The 17,275-nt window shown below is 39.0% G+C and overlaps 1 protein-coding gene across 1 annotated transcript; it reads right to left on the bottom strand.

Moving 5' to 3' along the window:
• Nucleotides 1-1,050: 1,050 nt before the first annotated feature.
• Nucleotides 1,051-16,077, bottom strand: LOC141334934 (cytosolic phospholipase A2 gamma-like). Its single transcript, XM_073840158.1, has 14 exons — nucleotides 15,992-16,077; nucleotides 14,494-14,590; nucleotides 14,238-14,374; nucleotides 13,845-14,046; nucleotides 7,490-7,592; nucleotides 7,268-7,408; nucleotides 4,204-4,272; nucleotides 4,074-4,115; nucleotides 3,849-3,971; nucleotides 3,405-3,545; nucleotides 2,522-2,599; nucleotides 2,280-2,434; nucleotides 1,420-1,588; nucleotides 1,051-1,211 (listed from the first exon to the last, which is right to left on the bottom strand). The coding sequence occupies exons 1-14, from the start codon at nucleotides 16,075-16,077 to the stop codon at nucleotides 1,051-1,053; spliced, it is 1,704 nt and encodes a 567-aa protein (XP_073696259.1).
• Between the last annotated feature and the right edge of the window lie 1,198 nt (nucleotides 16,078-17,275).

Here is a 17,275-nt window from a genome sequence, read left to right as displayed (position 1 = left end):
GCTTTAATTGATAATTAGCTATAACTAACAATAAGCTATTAACAATTAGTATATAATAATAAGTCATAACTTTACCTTTGCAAATCATTCGCTAATGATTAAAGCAGACAACTGGATATTGAAGTACATAGTTTTGACCACTGTGGTAACTGTGGAATTTACTAGTTATTAAGGAATTAATACATTATGACACATTTGATTAATGATTATCTGTGCATGAATTAATGCATATTTGTGCACCCATATTGTAAAGTGTACAATTTTTTATATTAATGTAGATATGTAGGCCTTTTTAATGTGAGGAAGTAATGAAATATAGGCTAAATAAAAAAAATTTGATTTAGCCTGTCAACAACAATGATCCTGGTCCCCTTTAAAAAGTATGAAAAAAGTAATCACTAAGTATTAGTTAAAATGTTATTCTGTAATCTACACTAGCTGGTGTGTTTTAGCATAACTAGAACACTGAATTGACTAATGCAATCCAGGACAACTCATTTTTATTATACTTGGCATTTGTGCTTGATATCAAATGACCAGGACAAAACCTCATTGTCAGAGAACACTTTATTCATTGGAACAGAATGTATTAAAGAGCAATTCCATTAATGTTGATTTGTTAAGTAATGGTTAAGATAAAAAGAAAAAAAAAACACACTACTTAAGGCTCTACAGTGCGACCATTTAGTTTTTACAATGTTGAGTAATGTATCACAGACATATCTCACCAATCCTTTCATAAACAAAGAGTAGAGAGTGTTCTTATTGGTAGTTTTAATTAGCTTATAAAATATATGTGTATTTTTAAAATTTGACATTAAAGATGACATACTTTTAATATAGTTAGAAGGGAAAAAAAGACATTACAAAGGTAAAAAAAAAAAAAAAATCCCTGTAAATCACTTTAAGGAGTCAAATATCACCACATTAATTGATCGGATTTTTTGATTATTGATTAGAAGGTGCTCCTGAAATTTCTTTAAGTTTTAAAAGAAAAAGTAAGCCCAGAGCCCTGCTCATTATGGAAAATGACTGATATGCAGACCATGTTTAGTTGGCGCCTGGAACATCTTTAACCCAAATCTGCTCCTTCAGTTTCTCTATGTTGTTTGAGATGTTTTTTCCGGCGAGCTCCATAAGTTCAGTGATCTTCTCAGCGCTGTAAGGAAACTTAAAGGTGCCATATTTTTTCTGGTAGTCCTCAATTTTATCTGAAAAAGCAGTAAAACATGAAACATATATTACACATATATTTCAGTTTTTTTTTTAGTCTCTCAAATCTGACACACCCATTTCAGGTCTAATGAGCTGATAAGTTGCATCAGATGTGATAGATGAGGGAGACGCAGAAAATGTGTAGTGTTTGTGGTGCTTACAGGACCCGTTTGAAAACCACTGAACTAGACAATCTTGACTTGCCTCCACAGTTGACCACATTAAACAGAGGGATGTGAATCACGGTTGGAGCATTTGGGCCTTCGAACACATAGAAGCTCTTTGGATTCTTTTTATCTTCTTCAGAAAATGGTGGAACTTTAGGGAAATGGATCTTTAGTTTCTTGCACTTGTCAGAAGTTTGCGTCAGTGTCTGCAGTGGAAAAGCAACACAGCATTATCACTGCATTAAAAAGGTTATACAGATATTTCAGTAGTACTGAAAACTTTGTCTTCGGATTGTGTTCATGCAGTAGTTGAGAACCCCCGCTAAGAAATGCTAATGGAAATAGACCTTGTAAGGATACCATGTAATAAAGATTAGGGATGAGTGAGTACAGCATTATCTGTATCTGTATCTGTTAACCATATGAATTATCTGTATCTGTATCTGTACTCGGAGTGGGCGGGGCCTAACCCGGAAGTGGGTGGGATTTAACCTGGAAGTTGGTCATGTTGTCTTGAAATGGGCGGGGCTTTAACCGGTATGTTATTTTAAGCATGCAATTGATATGGGTTGATCAGAAATTGTTATATTTATTGCTGATTAGAAAACTATTTACATGACAGCATCAGCATTGAGATTCAGATCAGTGGTTTTGAATAGATGCTATCTTTTTTCTGTTAAAATTATACACAGTGTTTGTAATTTTCTATGAGTGTTTTAAACTTTAGGTTTGTGTGAACTCTGGAGGTCAATATGAATGCATGAAACAGCAGAATACTTAAAAAAATATCTGATAAATGATGACTGAATTTACATTTCTAGTTGATGTATTCCTTTAAATTAACTTTTATCAGAGAATGTGTGCACGGTTATATAGAGAATTATACGAATGTAATACCAGGAAAGGATCGCCTTCACTGAAATCCAGGGAAATGATGAGATCAATGTTTCGTTCTTCTCTCAGCACTGAGAAATAGGGTGAGTTGTCCATCAGTCCGGCATCTATATAGTCTCTCGTTTCATGTTCCAATAGAGCGGGAGGCACTGTTTCATCTGCCAGTATTGGAGTGAGAGATCACAGCATTATATGTATGTTTACTATTTAAACTCAGTTGACACTTAACACATGTCTTCTCTCACCTATTATGTTGTGGAGGAAGTTATATTTCCTGCCCCAAATCCTCTGAGCAGCGCATTTTAAAATGCTACAGATAAGATCTGAAATATAAATGCACTCTTCAGAATAAAGCTTCTTCAGTGTTCAGTTGTGTTATTTTCCCTTCTCTGTTTTGCTCCTCCCTTTGTTGTCATGTCAGCAGGGGATTAGGACTTAACACCTGGTCTAATGGAGTTGCAAGTGGCTGTTCTAATGCAGGTTTTTGGGTTGCTGGTTATTTATTACAGGAATGGGCACAAGTGGTACATATTTCTGATCAGAACAGTGCAGCGAAAAAGCCTCTTCTTTTCTGCTACCTTGCTGCAGTGACGTCAGATTTGGGTATGACTGGAGTTTTACAGTTCTTTTTGTTTCTCCCCTAGAAACTTTAAATAAATAAATATTTATTGAAAGTTATTTATGTTATGTAGGCCTGTTTTTATGAGCCATGAGCCAGACTCCAACATGGCTATTGGAACTTTAAAACATCTTACAAAGCATTATAATACTATACAGATGATTTCTATTTCATGCTGTCTGGAAAAAAAAAAAAAAAACGTTTTCATCTGTCTCCTAAATGCAAATGAGTATCAGTAGATCTGTTTATTAATTTTTTATATATCACTAAAAATGTTTGGTGGTTCTTATACATCTTTAAGTGGTATTTCCATAGTCTGAAAAGGTTTAGTAACCTCTGATGCATGGTGCAAGGCATTAAAGCCCTTTTTGATTTAAAATGGATGTTGAGTTACATCTATTTAAAATATGTAAATGTTTGATTGGGTAAGGTGGTTGACATATTAACCCTGCTAGAAAATCAGAAGTGAAGTACATTGTACGCATTATATTAGAGAGACTTCAACCTACCGAACGGGAAACATTTGAACCAATCACTCAAACAGTTGCATACATCCATTGTGTATTTTTCCATATACCATTTTGCTGCTTCTTTATCAGCAAGATTCAGTTTTTTTATGGGAATCAGCTGACCTTTGTCCTCAGTGAGCTCTGTAAAAAAAAAAAAAAAACAAAGATCGGCATATCATTGAAATTTTGTCTGAGAACATAAAATTCTGGTCTCTATATCCATAATTTACAGTAAATTAATTTTTTTTGTCTATTCCCTGCAGTGTAATTTTCATTTGCATCAATATAAATATCTTTTTTTGGATAGTAATGGTGGATCACGGTGGAATGGTAGTGTTAAATAACCATTTTGTTCTTTCTTCATTGTGTTTGTTGTGTAATTGGGGATAGTAACGATAGCTAGGCCCAAATATTATTGAATTCAAGCACATAGGAAGAGCTTACCATTCAGAGATTCTCTGATGGATTTATCAAGAGCAGAAGGATCTTTGGCATTTAAAACATCGACATTCATGTTCACAAGATCCATGAGCACCTGGAAACACTCTGCAGGTGGGTTGTTTGGGTCTTTTGAAAAAAAAAAAACACGCAATGAACAAACATGAACACAATGCAAAATGCTTTAACAAATTTTTTTTTTTTAAATAAAAGCAATAAGAAATTCTTTACCTTTCCCCGTTTTAATTTGAGGAAATAAATAATCGAAAAAATCTGAAGAGAAACAAAATAAGCACATTACAATGTTTAAATGACAAAGAACTAACTCAGAACTGAATCTTTAAGACAAATGAAACTGCACCTTTTACTTTTTGCCAGATTGAGTTAAGGATCTCGTCTACTGAATCAGCTATAGCACTGCCACACAGAGCTGCAGAAAACATTATAGAGGCAACAGGAAGTTTAAAACAAATGAAACAAAAACGTTTTTAATGAACGTATTAAAAATTCAGTAATATGAAAGTCAGTGATTAAATATAGGACAAAGCAGAGCAAAACACCAAAATTCAATTTGACATTGAATACGACGACAGCTGACCTTGATGTTTTGTTGGTCTGAAACCCAACATCTGCTAAACCTCATAAGATTAACGTCCACTAATGTCAAATGATAACAACATTAGATGTTGATCTTTTGTTGGTTCTTAAATACCCAATACTGCCATCGAATGATGACAGAATCTTTATTTGGGTTAACTATGCCTTTAAATTAGCTTTAGCTTTGAGTAACCAAAACCCAGCATCTGCAAGCATCATAAGATTAATAGAAAGCCAGGACAAAAATAGCAAACATCTTTCTGAAGCCTGGTGGATTCCTGGTTTTAGAGGATTCTTGTAAAAGCTTGCGTGGTTACAGAATTCAGTTGTACACTGACCAAAATTATAAACGCTGCACTTTCGTTTTTGCCCCCATTTTTCTTGAGCTGAACTCAAAGATCTAAGACTTTTTCTACGTACACAAAACACTGACGAAAACCAGTCAGTATCTGGTGTGACCACTATTTGCCTCACGCAGTGCATCACATCTCCTTTGCATAGAGTTGATCAGGTTGTTGATTGTGGCCTGTGGAATATTGGTCCACTCCTCTATAAATGGCTATGAGAAGCTGCTGGATATTGGCAGGAACTGGAACACGCTGTCGTATATGCCGATCCTGAGCATCCCAAACATGCTCAGTGGGTGACATGTCCAGTGAGTGTGCTGGCCATGCAAGAACTGGGATGTTTTCAGCTTCCAGGAATTGTGTACAGATCTTTGCAACAAAGAGCCATGCATTATCATGCTGCAACATAAGGTGATGGTCGTGGATGAATGGCACAACAATGGGCCTCAGGATTAATATCAAGACCTAGGATTATCTTTTAGGATTTTCTACATTTGTCTCAGATGGCCAAATCCTGCACGGTGTCAAAGTCCTTTTAAGACAAGTCATGTCACTCGGCGGCCATCTTTGAAACGCCTCTCGGGCATACAAGTGCAGCTCCTATCTCTTTGTATGGGGAAACATCAAATTCTCCAAAACTGTTTGCCGAACTTACGATTAAATTTCATATTTGAAATCTCCAAAGAAATCCAACAAGAACTGCCTCATAAATATAGTTCCTTGTGCTTTAATAGCGTTAAAAAACGCTTATTTTTCCGGCTAGATGAGCCAGTGCGCATGCGCAGTACTGAACACACTCTTAGAGCGCCGACTGTTTCTATAGCAACCGGAACTTCTCACGGTAGCTGCAGAGCCATATAAAAAGAGAGTTGCGACACTCCCATAGGCTTCCATAGGAACTGAGGAATGCGGAAGTAAAGCGTGTCATGGAGCGGTCAATAGTTCCAAACAACCAATAGTTCCTCCATTGAAGCCCATTCATTTCAGCGCTTCTCAAGCACAGTCGCAAGTATATTGAAGAAATTACTGCATTTCTTTACATTTTAACGCATCAGTTGACCTCTCGAAAAACTGGCCAATAGTGGTGTTTTATGAAGCGTGTTATAGTTAATGTTTATCGTTAAAAAATAAACAGTTAAACTGTAAATGCAGCTGGATAACGTGAGAAACACCGTAATAGCGACCATAACCAGATACTAGTTGTCATATTTTTATGGTTTTAGTCTTTCTGCAATCTTTCTCTCCCTGTAGGAGGGTGAATGAGTTTCAGTAAAGACTGCATTCAAGAAATACGATAAAAATGTATGCTGAATGCAATTCGTTGCCTTGTGTTTTTTTAAACATTATTTTAATCTTTTCTATTATGTTAAATGCCATTTTTGCTTGCCTTTTATAATATTCACTTATGTTGTATATTTGAATATCATAAAACAAGAGTAAATTACTTTTTTTTTATTTAACATTAAATCGTTAAATCGAAACATACTGTATAAAAAAAGAGTGTTTGATCATGTCCAAATACACATGCAGATGTATTTAACCTTAAATATCACACTAACTGTAATCTAAATACTATATTAGAAAATGTTATCTTTTAAATGGTCAAGATCATTATTGCACATATTAAGTACAAAAAAAACTCCTCAAAATATTTACTAAATAGAACTTAACTATATATATTACAGTTATTTAATTGAATAAAAGTTACACTTAAGGTGTTTGGTCACATTTGACTGCCAAAGAGTATGAGAACATATTAATTATGTCTCTTTATCACGCCCCAGAATAACATGCGATTGTAAAGCGTATTCAGAGAAGTTATCAATACACAATCAATGCACATTATGTGTTAATAATTACTCGAAATTGCTGCAAATATAGTAAAACTGCTATCTATCCTATTTAACTCCATTCAAACACATTGACAGCGCGGAGCTGTTTGGAACCATTGAGAGCTCCATGAACCACGTGACCGTGCGGCGGCGAGATCAAAGCGTGTCGCAACTCTCTTTTTATATGGCTCTGGGTAGCTGCAGTGACGCGCTGACTTTACTAATCAACGATTGGCTCTTTCACTAAGAAGGCGGAGCTTCGCGGCCATGATGACTGTTGCATTTTTCCCCATTCAAAACTACACGAGTGACATGTCTTTGGTATTCTATAGTCTTTGACGGTGTGCGCCTGGCTTGAAGACCTGATTTGTAAACAATATTTGACAGAAATTGGCCTTTTTTTTGTACATTACAAAGTCTTAGATCTTTGAGTTCAGCTCACGGAAAATGGGGGCAAAAACAAGAGTGTTGCATTTATAATTTTGTTCAATGTATATTGGGCATGCTAAACTCTTATCTAAATACTCAAATTGTTGATCCCTAAACATTTCTGGTCATAATATCATTGTTTGCATTTTAGTTGGTAAACAATGACATTATGACAAGGACTTGAAAATCAGCAACTACTATTGATCTGTTTGTTTGTTACCTTGCAAGTACAGCATGTCTATTTCGGGCTGCTGTTTTTCCTTCGAGCCTTTGTCAAACTGGCTGCCGAAGATGGGTGTTTCCACAAATGCTCCAATGTGGGAATAACCTGCTTCATATGGACTGATCTCAAACCAGGGGTCTGCAGACAGAAAACACCACCATATTACAGCTTATACAAACAACTGTAACGCTGTGTCGTTTCTTAGAAACCAACACAGACCTCCATCTACTTGGTGTTTGCATTGCTTGTCGATCACTGTGTAGATGGGAAACGGGTCTTTACTGCAATGGTCCCACTGATGTGTGAGTGTGCTTTCATCGATCTGTAGAGAAAATATTTTTGAAAACACAAACAAGTTTAATTTATAAAACACACTCAACAAGTTCTTTATAAAAGGAAAAATTATTATAGTCTTTCACTGTTTGTCTCCGCTATTTTTTTTATAGTTCTTCTAAGTAACAACGCTGCGTTCAGCGAACCTAAATTTGTTTGTTCATGCAATGATCATTGTCTTATTTTGCTAATAAAGATATTCTTATCACAGCAACTGAAACAACTTTTCCTCAATGAAAAAATAATGTGTTTATCAGTTTATGTCAGTAAAATTATGAGAATATAAGGGTATTGGGAACATGATGAAATGTGACCCTGGACCACAAAACCAGTCATAAGGGTCAACTATTTAAAAATATCAGGAAATTGATGGTGCAAAAAAAAAAAAAAAAAAAAAAAAAAAAATCTAAATATTGAGAAAATTGTTTTTAGAGTTGTCCAAATTATGTTCTTATGCATACTACTAATCAAAAAATAAGCTTTGATATATTTACAGTAGGAAATGTAAAAAATATCTTAATGGACCTTGATCTTTACTTAATATCCTAATGATTTTTGGCATAAAGAAAAATGTATAATTTTGACCCATACAATGTATTTTACACCCGTTGTACTTATTACTTGTTTTGTGGTCCAGGGTCTCAAATATTTTAAAACCCGTAATGGACAACTTAGTATAGCATGTAAGCCTCATTGTCTTTGTTTGTAACGTATCCTACAAGACTAAGATATCCAGGATCTAAATGATGCTTCTTAAAGCAAAGTTCGGGAGGAGCACGTCAGATACTTAGCCTAATTAACACAGCTGGAACTCACTCAAGCCAATCTACATCATGCATAAATACAGCCGACTCACCTCTACCCATTTGACGGATTATCAGCATTCGGTTTGCACCTTTTGCCATGACATCACAGATCTTTCCCAGGATTTACAGGCTTCATCGCGGTCTCTGCTTGACCAGCCACGCACGCTCTCACCAAAGCCCTTAAAATGTAATCTCGCCCCCACCGGCGTCACTTCCAAACTTCTTCCCCGGCATCCTCTTGTCATCCGGCCGGGCCAACAATTCCCCCGATCGGAAAGTGGATCGTTTTTAATGCCTGAGGCAAACGCTGATCAATTCCGACGCACCGTCCTCGCGGAGGATAAACAAAGTGAATCCGTACGATCTTAGTTATTCGTTTCCCTTCAATCAGCCAACCTCACTCTTAAATCCACTCCAGCAGGGCAGCCAATATTTCCAGCAAACTCGCAAAGCCCCGTACTCCCCTCGTTCGATACCACCACCGCCCCGCATTAGACCCGGCTCGTGCACTGGGTCTCACCGGCAGGCCTTCAACGAGCCCGGGCCGCGCCCTAGAGCTCATCGCACCAAAGCCACTCACTGCCCGCTTTGGCTCAACCATTTAACGTGGCTCTCCCGGCCACAGCATCGAATGCAGCTCTCGTAGCAGACACTATAGCCTGAAGACGTCTCCGCTAGAGACACAGGTCGTGTTGCAAATAAATTTTAGAAACAGTTGCAAAGGTAGGTCATTTTTTGCTAAAGGCTTTTAAACGATGTCGTGACATAAAATGATGTCAATGTAATTTTTGTACCTAGGATTGAAGAAACTCCGTAAAACACAACAAATTACTCAGTTTCTGAATTAATATTATTTTTATTTTTAATTTTAAATTACACATTTCACTCATAATCTGACAAAAGATCGATTTTCGAGAAATGAGTGTTTGCCTAAATGACTATAAATAAATATTAAAATAAAAATAAATAAATAAATAAACAGAGCAAGTGCAACTAAGCACTCGTGATGTGCATATTGCAAGCACCTCTCTCCAAGTCTCTAGCGGATGTGCCACTAGGCTAGCTTTTCAACACTTATTACTTTGCATGGTTAAGAGGAAAATGTCTTTTTAGCATCTTATTTTCAAAGCATGCCTGAAGTTGCTAAATTTTTTACAATTATAGGATATTTCACTAAATATTAGGGCTGGGTATTGTCACCAATTTGGCGATTCGATTCTTATTTTTATGGTATGACTGTAAATGTGCAACAGTGAAATCTATTAAGAACTTCAAACATGTTTAAGAAATAAAACTTTTTTTCTAAATTCAAAACACTCAAAACAGGCCCATCATAAAGCCTTTGTCTGCTTATACAAAACATTCTAACTGTCCATAAAACTAACAGTTCTTAATTACAGCCTAATCATTTTTCTGCAAAAGAAGCAGCTGATCAACATGTTCTGATCTGATCTAAGGCAGCTCCTTTGCACTGTGATTAGATCACCAGCGGTTGAGAAAACTCTCTCAGCAGGAACACTAGTGACACCTTCAGGACGAGAGGTGAATATTCATATCCTCTTACGTGAAGCACGTGCATTAAGAATAGATTCGGGGATTTCCCGAATGGATATAGTTGCATTCAACTGAAGATCGATTAAAATCGGAGAATCAATATTTTTTACCCAGCCCTACTAAATATGTTGCTATGTGCTTCGGAAAAGACGTCGCTAAGGTAATCTGAGAAGTTGCAAAATCTGGTAACAATTTGTCCAATTGGTAACACTACCATACTGCAACATACAATCTACCCGCCCCACCTTCCCACAGCACGCGGTTTTAAATGTGTTTTTATTCTAAGTTCACAAAGCTTGAACTTAAGAATGCAGCAATTTCTCGTGCAAGATCGTGCTTCCAGTCTTATCCATTCACATATGAATGTAAGTCTATGGAATGACGCGGCCTCCAGCTCCTGTAGCAAACACTACCGTGATGCTGCCTCTGCTAGCAATGCAGGCTACACGGGTTCTTCCAGACTCCCATCCCGTGGCCCACAGATCAAGCCAGCGTGAGGCTGCCTCTGCTTGCAACACAGGCCCACAAATCTCAGCCTTTTTCCTGCAACTACTAATAACCCCTTTTTTCTTTTCAGTGGCCTCCAACTCCTGTAGCAGACCGTAGAGCACCAATGAGCTGACGATTGTTTTTACATGTCACCGTGCAATTTCATTTTCGTTTGACTAAATCAATTTCAATTGAAATTACCACTTAATCTTTAATATTTGGCCATTTCTTTACAACAGACATGTTGGAATTGCAAATCCTTGGATGCGGACATCAAAGCTGGCACTCTTCCGAATTTATCATTACATTCAGTCATTTCACAAATAACCAGCATTTCCCCCGTAGGTGGCATGAATTAAATGAGGGTTTCACATTAGCCAATCGAAGTGGCTACTAGCATAATTCTTGGGTACGAAATGCCCTCTAGTCTATCTGTCAGCTCCGCATAACTCCCTGTTTCCAAGGATTGTCGCAAAAAAAAAAAAAAAAAAAAAAATCCTCTTCACGAATTCTCTCACAATAGTAGGACATTGATCGTGCAACCAATTCGTTAAATCATGGGTCTTCACACTGGCAAAAGTCGACATCACCTCAGCTTCTAAAGCTATGCCATCCATCCAGAACCATGGCACTTATTTAGGGTACGTTAACACAAGAAGCCTATGTCATATACCTAACTTTCAGATGCAAGCAGCACCAAGATTTTCTGACGTTATCAGAAGCGGCTTTTGGATTTGGCAAACATTTTACGTAAAGTAATCCTCAAAGCATCTACCCCTTTTTAGACAACTCAAATTGAGTATCGAACTCCCTGTCAGATGCTGCTAGAGCGTCCCGGTGGTGCAAATATGTTTCTCTTTCGACTCTCAACTACCGGCGAAACGTACCTGTCTGAAGCCGCGAGTATTAAACTCACGTCAGACCCTGCGAGAGCCTTTCCGCTCATAAATGTTTTCCTTCAACTACCAAAAAAAAAAAAAAAAAAAACACCCTTTCCATCCCTGACCTTTTCCTCACTACGGTCGCCGAGGTATTCCCGTCTGATGCCGTGAGCATTGGCCTCCCGTCAGACACCCAAGGAGCCCCCGACCACAACTTACCTTTCCGTCCCACGTCCTGCGGGGCCCACCCGTCCGATGCCGTGAGCATTGGTCTCCCGTCGGATGCGCAGGGGCCCCCAGGTCGGACACCTAACCTTTTCGACACCACAGTCGGCGGGGCCTACCCGTCCGATGCCGTGAGCATTGGTCTCCCGTCGGACGCTGCAAGGGGCCCCCGCCCGGTCAACTGCACTTTTCTTCCCTACAGTCGGCGGGGCCTACCCGTCCGATGCCGTGAGCATTGGTCTCCTATCGGACGCTGCGAGAGCCAAACCGACCTTGCAATTTTTCCGTTCCGTCCGACGGTCGGCGAGACTCATCCGTCCGACTCCACAAGTCTCCGCCTCCCGCCGGACACTATCTGAGCCCCTTCAGGCCAACTTCACATCTTTTCCCCCCACCTGGCGAGGCTTACCCATTCGAGGTTCTGAGTCCTGATCTCCCCTCGTATGCTTGGCGAGAGCCCTCCCAGTCGGGTTTTCCTTTCTGCCCTCCCGGCCGGCGAGGCATACCCGTCCGATGTCGCGAGCCTTGGTCTCCCGTCGGACGTCGGCAGAGTTCTCCCGGTCGGGTTACTTACTTGGCGCCTGCAAGCGAGACTTATCCATGCGATGCCGTTTGCATTGGTCTCCCATCGTATGTCGCGAGAGTCGCCCGCACCAGGCGTCCCAAAACCTTTTTACCTGCCAAACCAAGAAGACCCACTCGTCTGACGTTCTGAGTCTTGATCTCCCGTCGGAGGCTTCATGGGTCCTCTCGGTCAGCACCAATAGGGGCCGATCGACCAGTAGAGCCCTAATGCCAACATCGTAAGCTGCTCCGGCCAAGGCAACCCGGGTTCTCCTGATCGGGCCCCAACCACGCTGCTCCTCCTTCGGCCGGTAGGGCTCACCCGTTCCAACGCTGTGCACATCCCGTTGAGTATCGGTTGAGCTCTCCCGACCGGACGCCCTAAATCCCGTAATCCATACAAGCAGCCGGTAGAGCCTTTCGACCTGATACAAAAACCTCTCCCATCAGAGTACGAAAGGCTCCCCCGGCCAGCTAACCAAACATCTTCTCCCAAACAACGGCCCCCGCCAGATCTCAGCGCTTTGGGGGGTCCTCTGCTGGCGGCTGTCCTACATTGCTTATTGGGGGGTACTCTAGGTTCGGGCCATTCCCGAGCTCGGAGCCCTTCCCCGGACAGCACGCCAAACATGCTTACATACTCCAGCTAATTATATGTAAGTGGGAACTCGTGAAATGATGCTTCTTAAAGCAAAGTTCGGGAGGAGCACGTCAGATACTTAGCCTAATTAACACAGCTGGAACTCACTCAAGCCAATCTACATCATGCATAAATACAGCCGACTCACCTCTACCCATTTGACGGATTATCAGCATCCCTCCACCACCCCATCTCCTCACTCCGAGTTCCTTCTACACATATACATAGGGGGGGGGTACTCTAGGTTCGGGCCATTCCCGAGCTCGGAGCCCTTCCCCGGACAGCACGCCAAACATGCTTACATACTCCAGCTAATTATATGTAAGTGGGAACTCGTGAATTTACTCATGCGGCAACTCACAAAACCTTAACATTTTAGCAATGTGAAATTCTTTGTTCAGACAACTATGTTTGACTAGTTGGGACAACATTTAAAGTTATTTTGTTGGTCTGACAAAGGTGTTATGTAGTTTCAAGAAAAATACAGGTATTTCTAAGTGATTATGACAATTATTTCTTACTTCCAGATATTTCAATAAAGTGGCTCACTATATTGTTGTTGCTCAGCTCACAAAACCCCCAAAAGCTTGTTCACTATCAGTGCATACTCATGGATGAGAAAGTAAACAGTAGGGAAGTAACGATTTACTTAAAGGAGTAGTTCACTTCTAGAACTAAAATTACAGATATGTCATCCAGGAAGTTTATGTCTTTCTTTCTTCAGTCGTAAAGAAATTACGTTTTTTTTTGGGAAAACATTTCTCTCCATATAGTGGACTTCTATAATGCTCGCGAGTTTGAACATCTAAAATTTCAGCTTCAAAGGTCTCTAAACAATCTCAGCCGAAGGAAAAGGGTCTTATCTAGCGAAATGATTGGTGTGAACTCTGCTTCAGTAAGTTGAAGTTTGTGGAAAAACTCATCTCATTTTCTTCTCCAACTTCAAAATCGCCATACATCGCCCATATCTAAACAACGTTACAACATTGTTACTGTTGAATGCTTCTAGAACAGTTTATTAAAACATTCAACATGTAGCACATAGCCTAAATCATGGAGGATTGTGTTATGAATATACAGACCTCTTTGACGAATGTTGGTACAACCATCACTGCCCAGAGGTCAGTCAAACTGAAGATGTCTTTCTCTTTGTAATATTTCTTCAGTTTTTCAAAAACATCTCCCCAGCTGACTCCTGGACCGTTGAGTCTCTTGATGATTTTGTCTTTCACAGTCTCTAGTTTGGTGGACCAATCTGGTTCTTGGTATAAGGAGGCCATGCACCTTCAGAGGAACAACAGTGTTGGGCTTAACACACAAGTAGTGCAAGTTGCGTAATCAGATTACTTTTCTTACCCCCCCCCCCATCCATCTATCCATCTATCTATCTATCTATCTATCTATCTATCTATCTATCTATCTATCTATCTATCTATCTATCCCTATTTGTGTGTGTGTTTTCTCATGGTTCATACCAGGTGGATCCAGAGACTCCGCTCAGATAAAGGATGGAGTCCAGAAGACCCGCTTCTTTGAGCTCAACCAGGGATCCCAGCAAACCCACCATAGCTCTTTGTCCTCCTCCAGAACCCAGTAATGCAATGTTTTTCACCTTAAAGTGAAATACACACAGTTTGATTCTGCATTCATCCGCTATAACCATGTGTAGGAATAGCCAGGCAGATGTTCGGTATATTAAAGGATGCTTAACCTAAGTTTAGGATGCCTAACCTTAATGTTCCCCCGGGCTGGAAAAGAAGATTTTCTCCTGTTGACTATAAAGTCTTCCTCCTCCTTATTCAGAGAGTGTCTGATTCTCACATCAATACTGCAGCAAAGACACAGACAGACTAACCATTGCTGAACATCACATACTGCTATTTAACATATCTGGATATTGTAAACTTAAATACAATTAAGGCTAAAGTTAATTTTGAGCAGTGACTGTCAGAATTTAAAAATATATTATAGATGCTAGTTTTGTGAGTAATGCAACACAATACTTATATATAATGAAGTGTACAGCTTCCATCTCTCTAGGAATTAGAGTAGGATCACATACCATTTCTGACGTTTGGATGCACTCATCTGTAAAACAGTAGAGTTGACATTTTGAAAACTATTAGGACAAAATAAATAAATCATTAGAAACCTCAGAAATTAATGTTTATCTAAAGATGCTAATATTTTTTTTTTTTTACTCATCCATCCACATTGACATTATACATGTAAAGTACAAGTAAATACAAATCTACTTCAAACATATACTACTGGACAACAGAAAATTTGTGTGAGTTTTAGCTAAATAAATGTTTTTCCGCTTATATGTTAATTCTGTCATTAGATCTGTCATTCGTTTTTGCAGTGGTTGTACTCTTTAATAGAAAGATAGCTTTATGTTTTGATTATTGGTTCCAAATTGCAGCAGTGCATTTCTTGCCAATTATACAAAGAATATGTAACTAACAATGTACCGATGTTAATGGTTGGAAATGCAAATTGCCTACATAATTTTTCACTTTCACATAAATTGTGTATTTATGCCCTTTTGGTAGTGTGCAGGTCATTTTTATGTTATCTGATTGCTATTAAATCTAATTAGTGAAAAATACCGGATTCCTGGTTCTCACATTCCAGTTATAATTACATTGATTAAATACATTACATAAAGCTTTAAATGATGTACTCACTGTTATAGTCTTGTAAAATCCTCAGACTTCAAAAGCAACTCAGCAGGTGTTGTCTCTTGGATTGGGCAGAAGTTGCTCTTATATAAGGCTCTATACACTAAATCACAAGTCTAGACACGTATAAAATCACACAGATACAGTGAAACATTTTCTTTCCCTTGATCATGTAAATTCCTCAACAGATCATAGAGAATAAAGTTAACTGCTATAAACCAAGTGAATGAGTTCAGAGCTGGGTTTGGATTGGTCAAGTGTGGCATTGCCAAAGACGGTTTGAACATGATCTGTCTGAACACGCAATTACACAAAGAGCTTTTCTCTTGAAGTTCGTGTGAGGAATTCTGTGGTGGGAAAATTTTTTATGAGAACATGGAATGTCGATCTCTTGTGTCTAGTGTACATCAATCATCAGGGGTCAGATTCATGAAAATCTTCTTCGCAAGAACATTCTTAAGTGCAATTATTGAAAAATTCTTAAGAAGTTCTCAAATATGTTCTTAAGAACAATTAAAACATTTTTCTTAAATCTGACTGAATACCTGGCTGAGAACAGCAGGCTTGGTCCTAAGAAGACCTCTTTCTTCCAGGCTTTGGGAATCACCACCAAGATCTCCAGAGGAACCATTGAAATATTGGTGAGTAGCAGAAATGGGGCGGTCAATCAAATCCTGTTTTCAGTTGCTTTTTTTTTGGCTTGCAATGATTATGAAAACAGTACTTTTAATTATTATTACACTGGGGTTTTGGACAATATTTGCATGAATCCTTTTTAATTTGTGATAATTTTGCACTTTTAACAACACAAACTACCAAAACATATTTTATTACATAAACATAGAAAAAACTTACATTTTGGATTCCTCAGTTTATCCACCATTAGCAGCTATTACAGCTCTGCATAATCTGGGCATCCTAGCTGTCAGTTTATTCAAACATTGACTTGATATATTACTCCAAGCCTCCTGAAGGGTTGCCCAAAGACCTGGGCCAAGTTTAAACCAGTAACCAGGCATCACAGCTGGCAAAGGGGTATTTCTGACTTTGACATACAGTAGTGTGAAAAAGTGTTGGCCCCCTTGCTGATTTTTAAATTTGTTTGCATGTTTGTCACACTTTAATGTTTCAGATCATCAAACAAGTTTAAATATTAATCAAAGATTTCACAAGTAAACACAACATGCAGTTTGTAAATTAAGGTTTTTTTATGAAGAGAAAACAAAATTCAAACCCACATGGCCCTGCGTGAAAAAGTCCCTCCCCCCATGTTAAAACATTACTGAGTTCAGTTTCTCCAGCCACACCCAGGCCTGATTACTGCCACACCTGTTCGCAATCAGGAAATCGCTTGTGAAGTGAAGGAGACCAAAAGATCCTCAAAAGCTACAAATCATGTTAAGATCCAAAGAAATTCAGGAACAAATGAGAAAGAAAGTAATTGAGATCTATCATTCTGGAAAACTTTCAAAAGCTTCGGGACTCCAGCGAACCACAGTGAGAGCCATTATCCACAAATGGAGAAAACATGGAACAGTGGTGAACCTTCTCAGGAGTGGCCAGCTGACCAAAATTACCCCAAGAGCGCAGCGACCACTCATCCAAGAGATCACAAAAGACCCCACAACAACATATTAAGAACTGCAGACCTCTCTTGCCTCAGTTAAGGTCAGTGTTCATGTCTCCACCATAAGAAAGAGACTGGGCAAAAATGGCCTGCATGGCAGAGTTCCAAGACGAAAACCGCTGCTGAGCAAAAAGAACATAAAGGCTCGTCTAAGTTTTGCTAGAACACATCTCAATGATCCCCAAGACTTTTGGGAAAATAC

This window comes from Garra rufa, chromosome 5 (assembly GCF_049309525.1).
Source record: "Garra rufa chromosome 5, GarRuf1.0, whole genome shotgun sequence".
Classification (NCBI taxonomy): Eukaryota; Metazoa; Chordata; class Actinopteri; order Cypriniformes; family Cyprinidae; genus Garra; species Garra rufa.
This window is presented reverse-complemented; position numbering and strand designations above follow the sequence as displayed.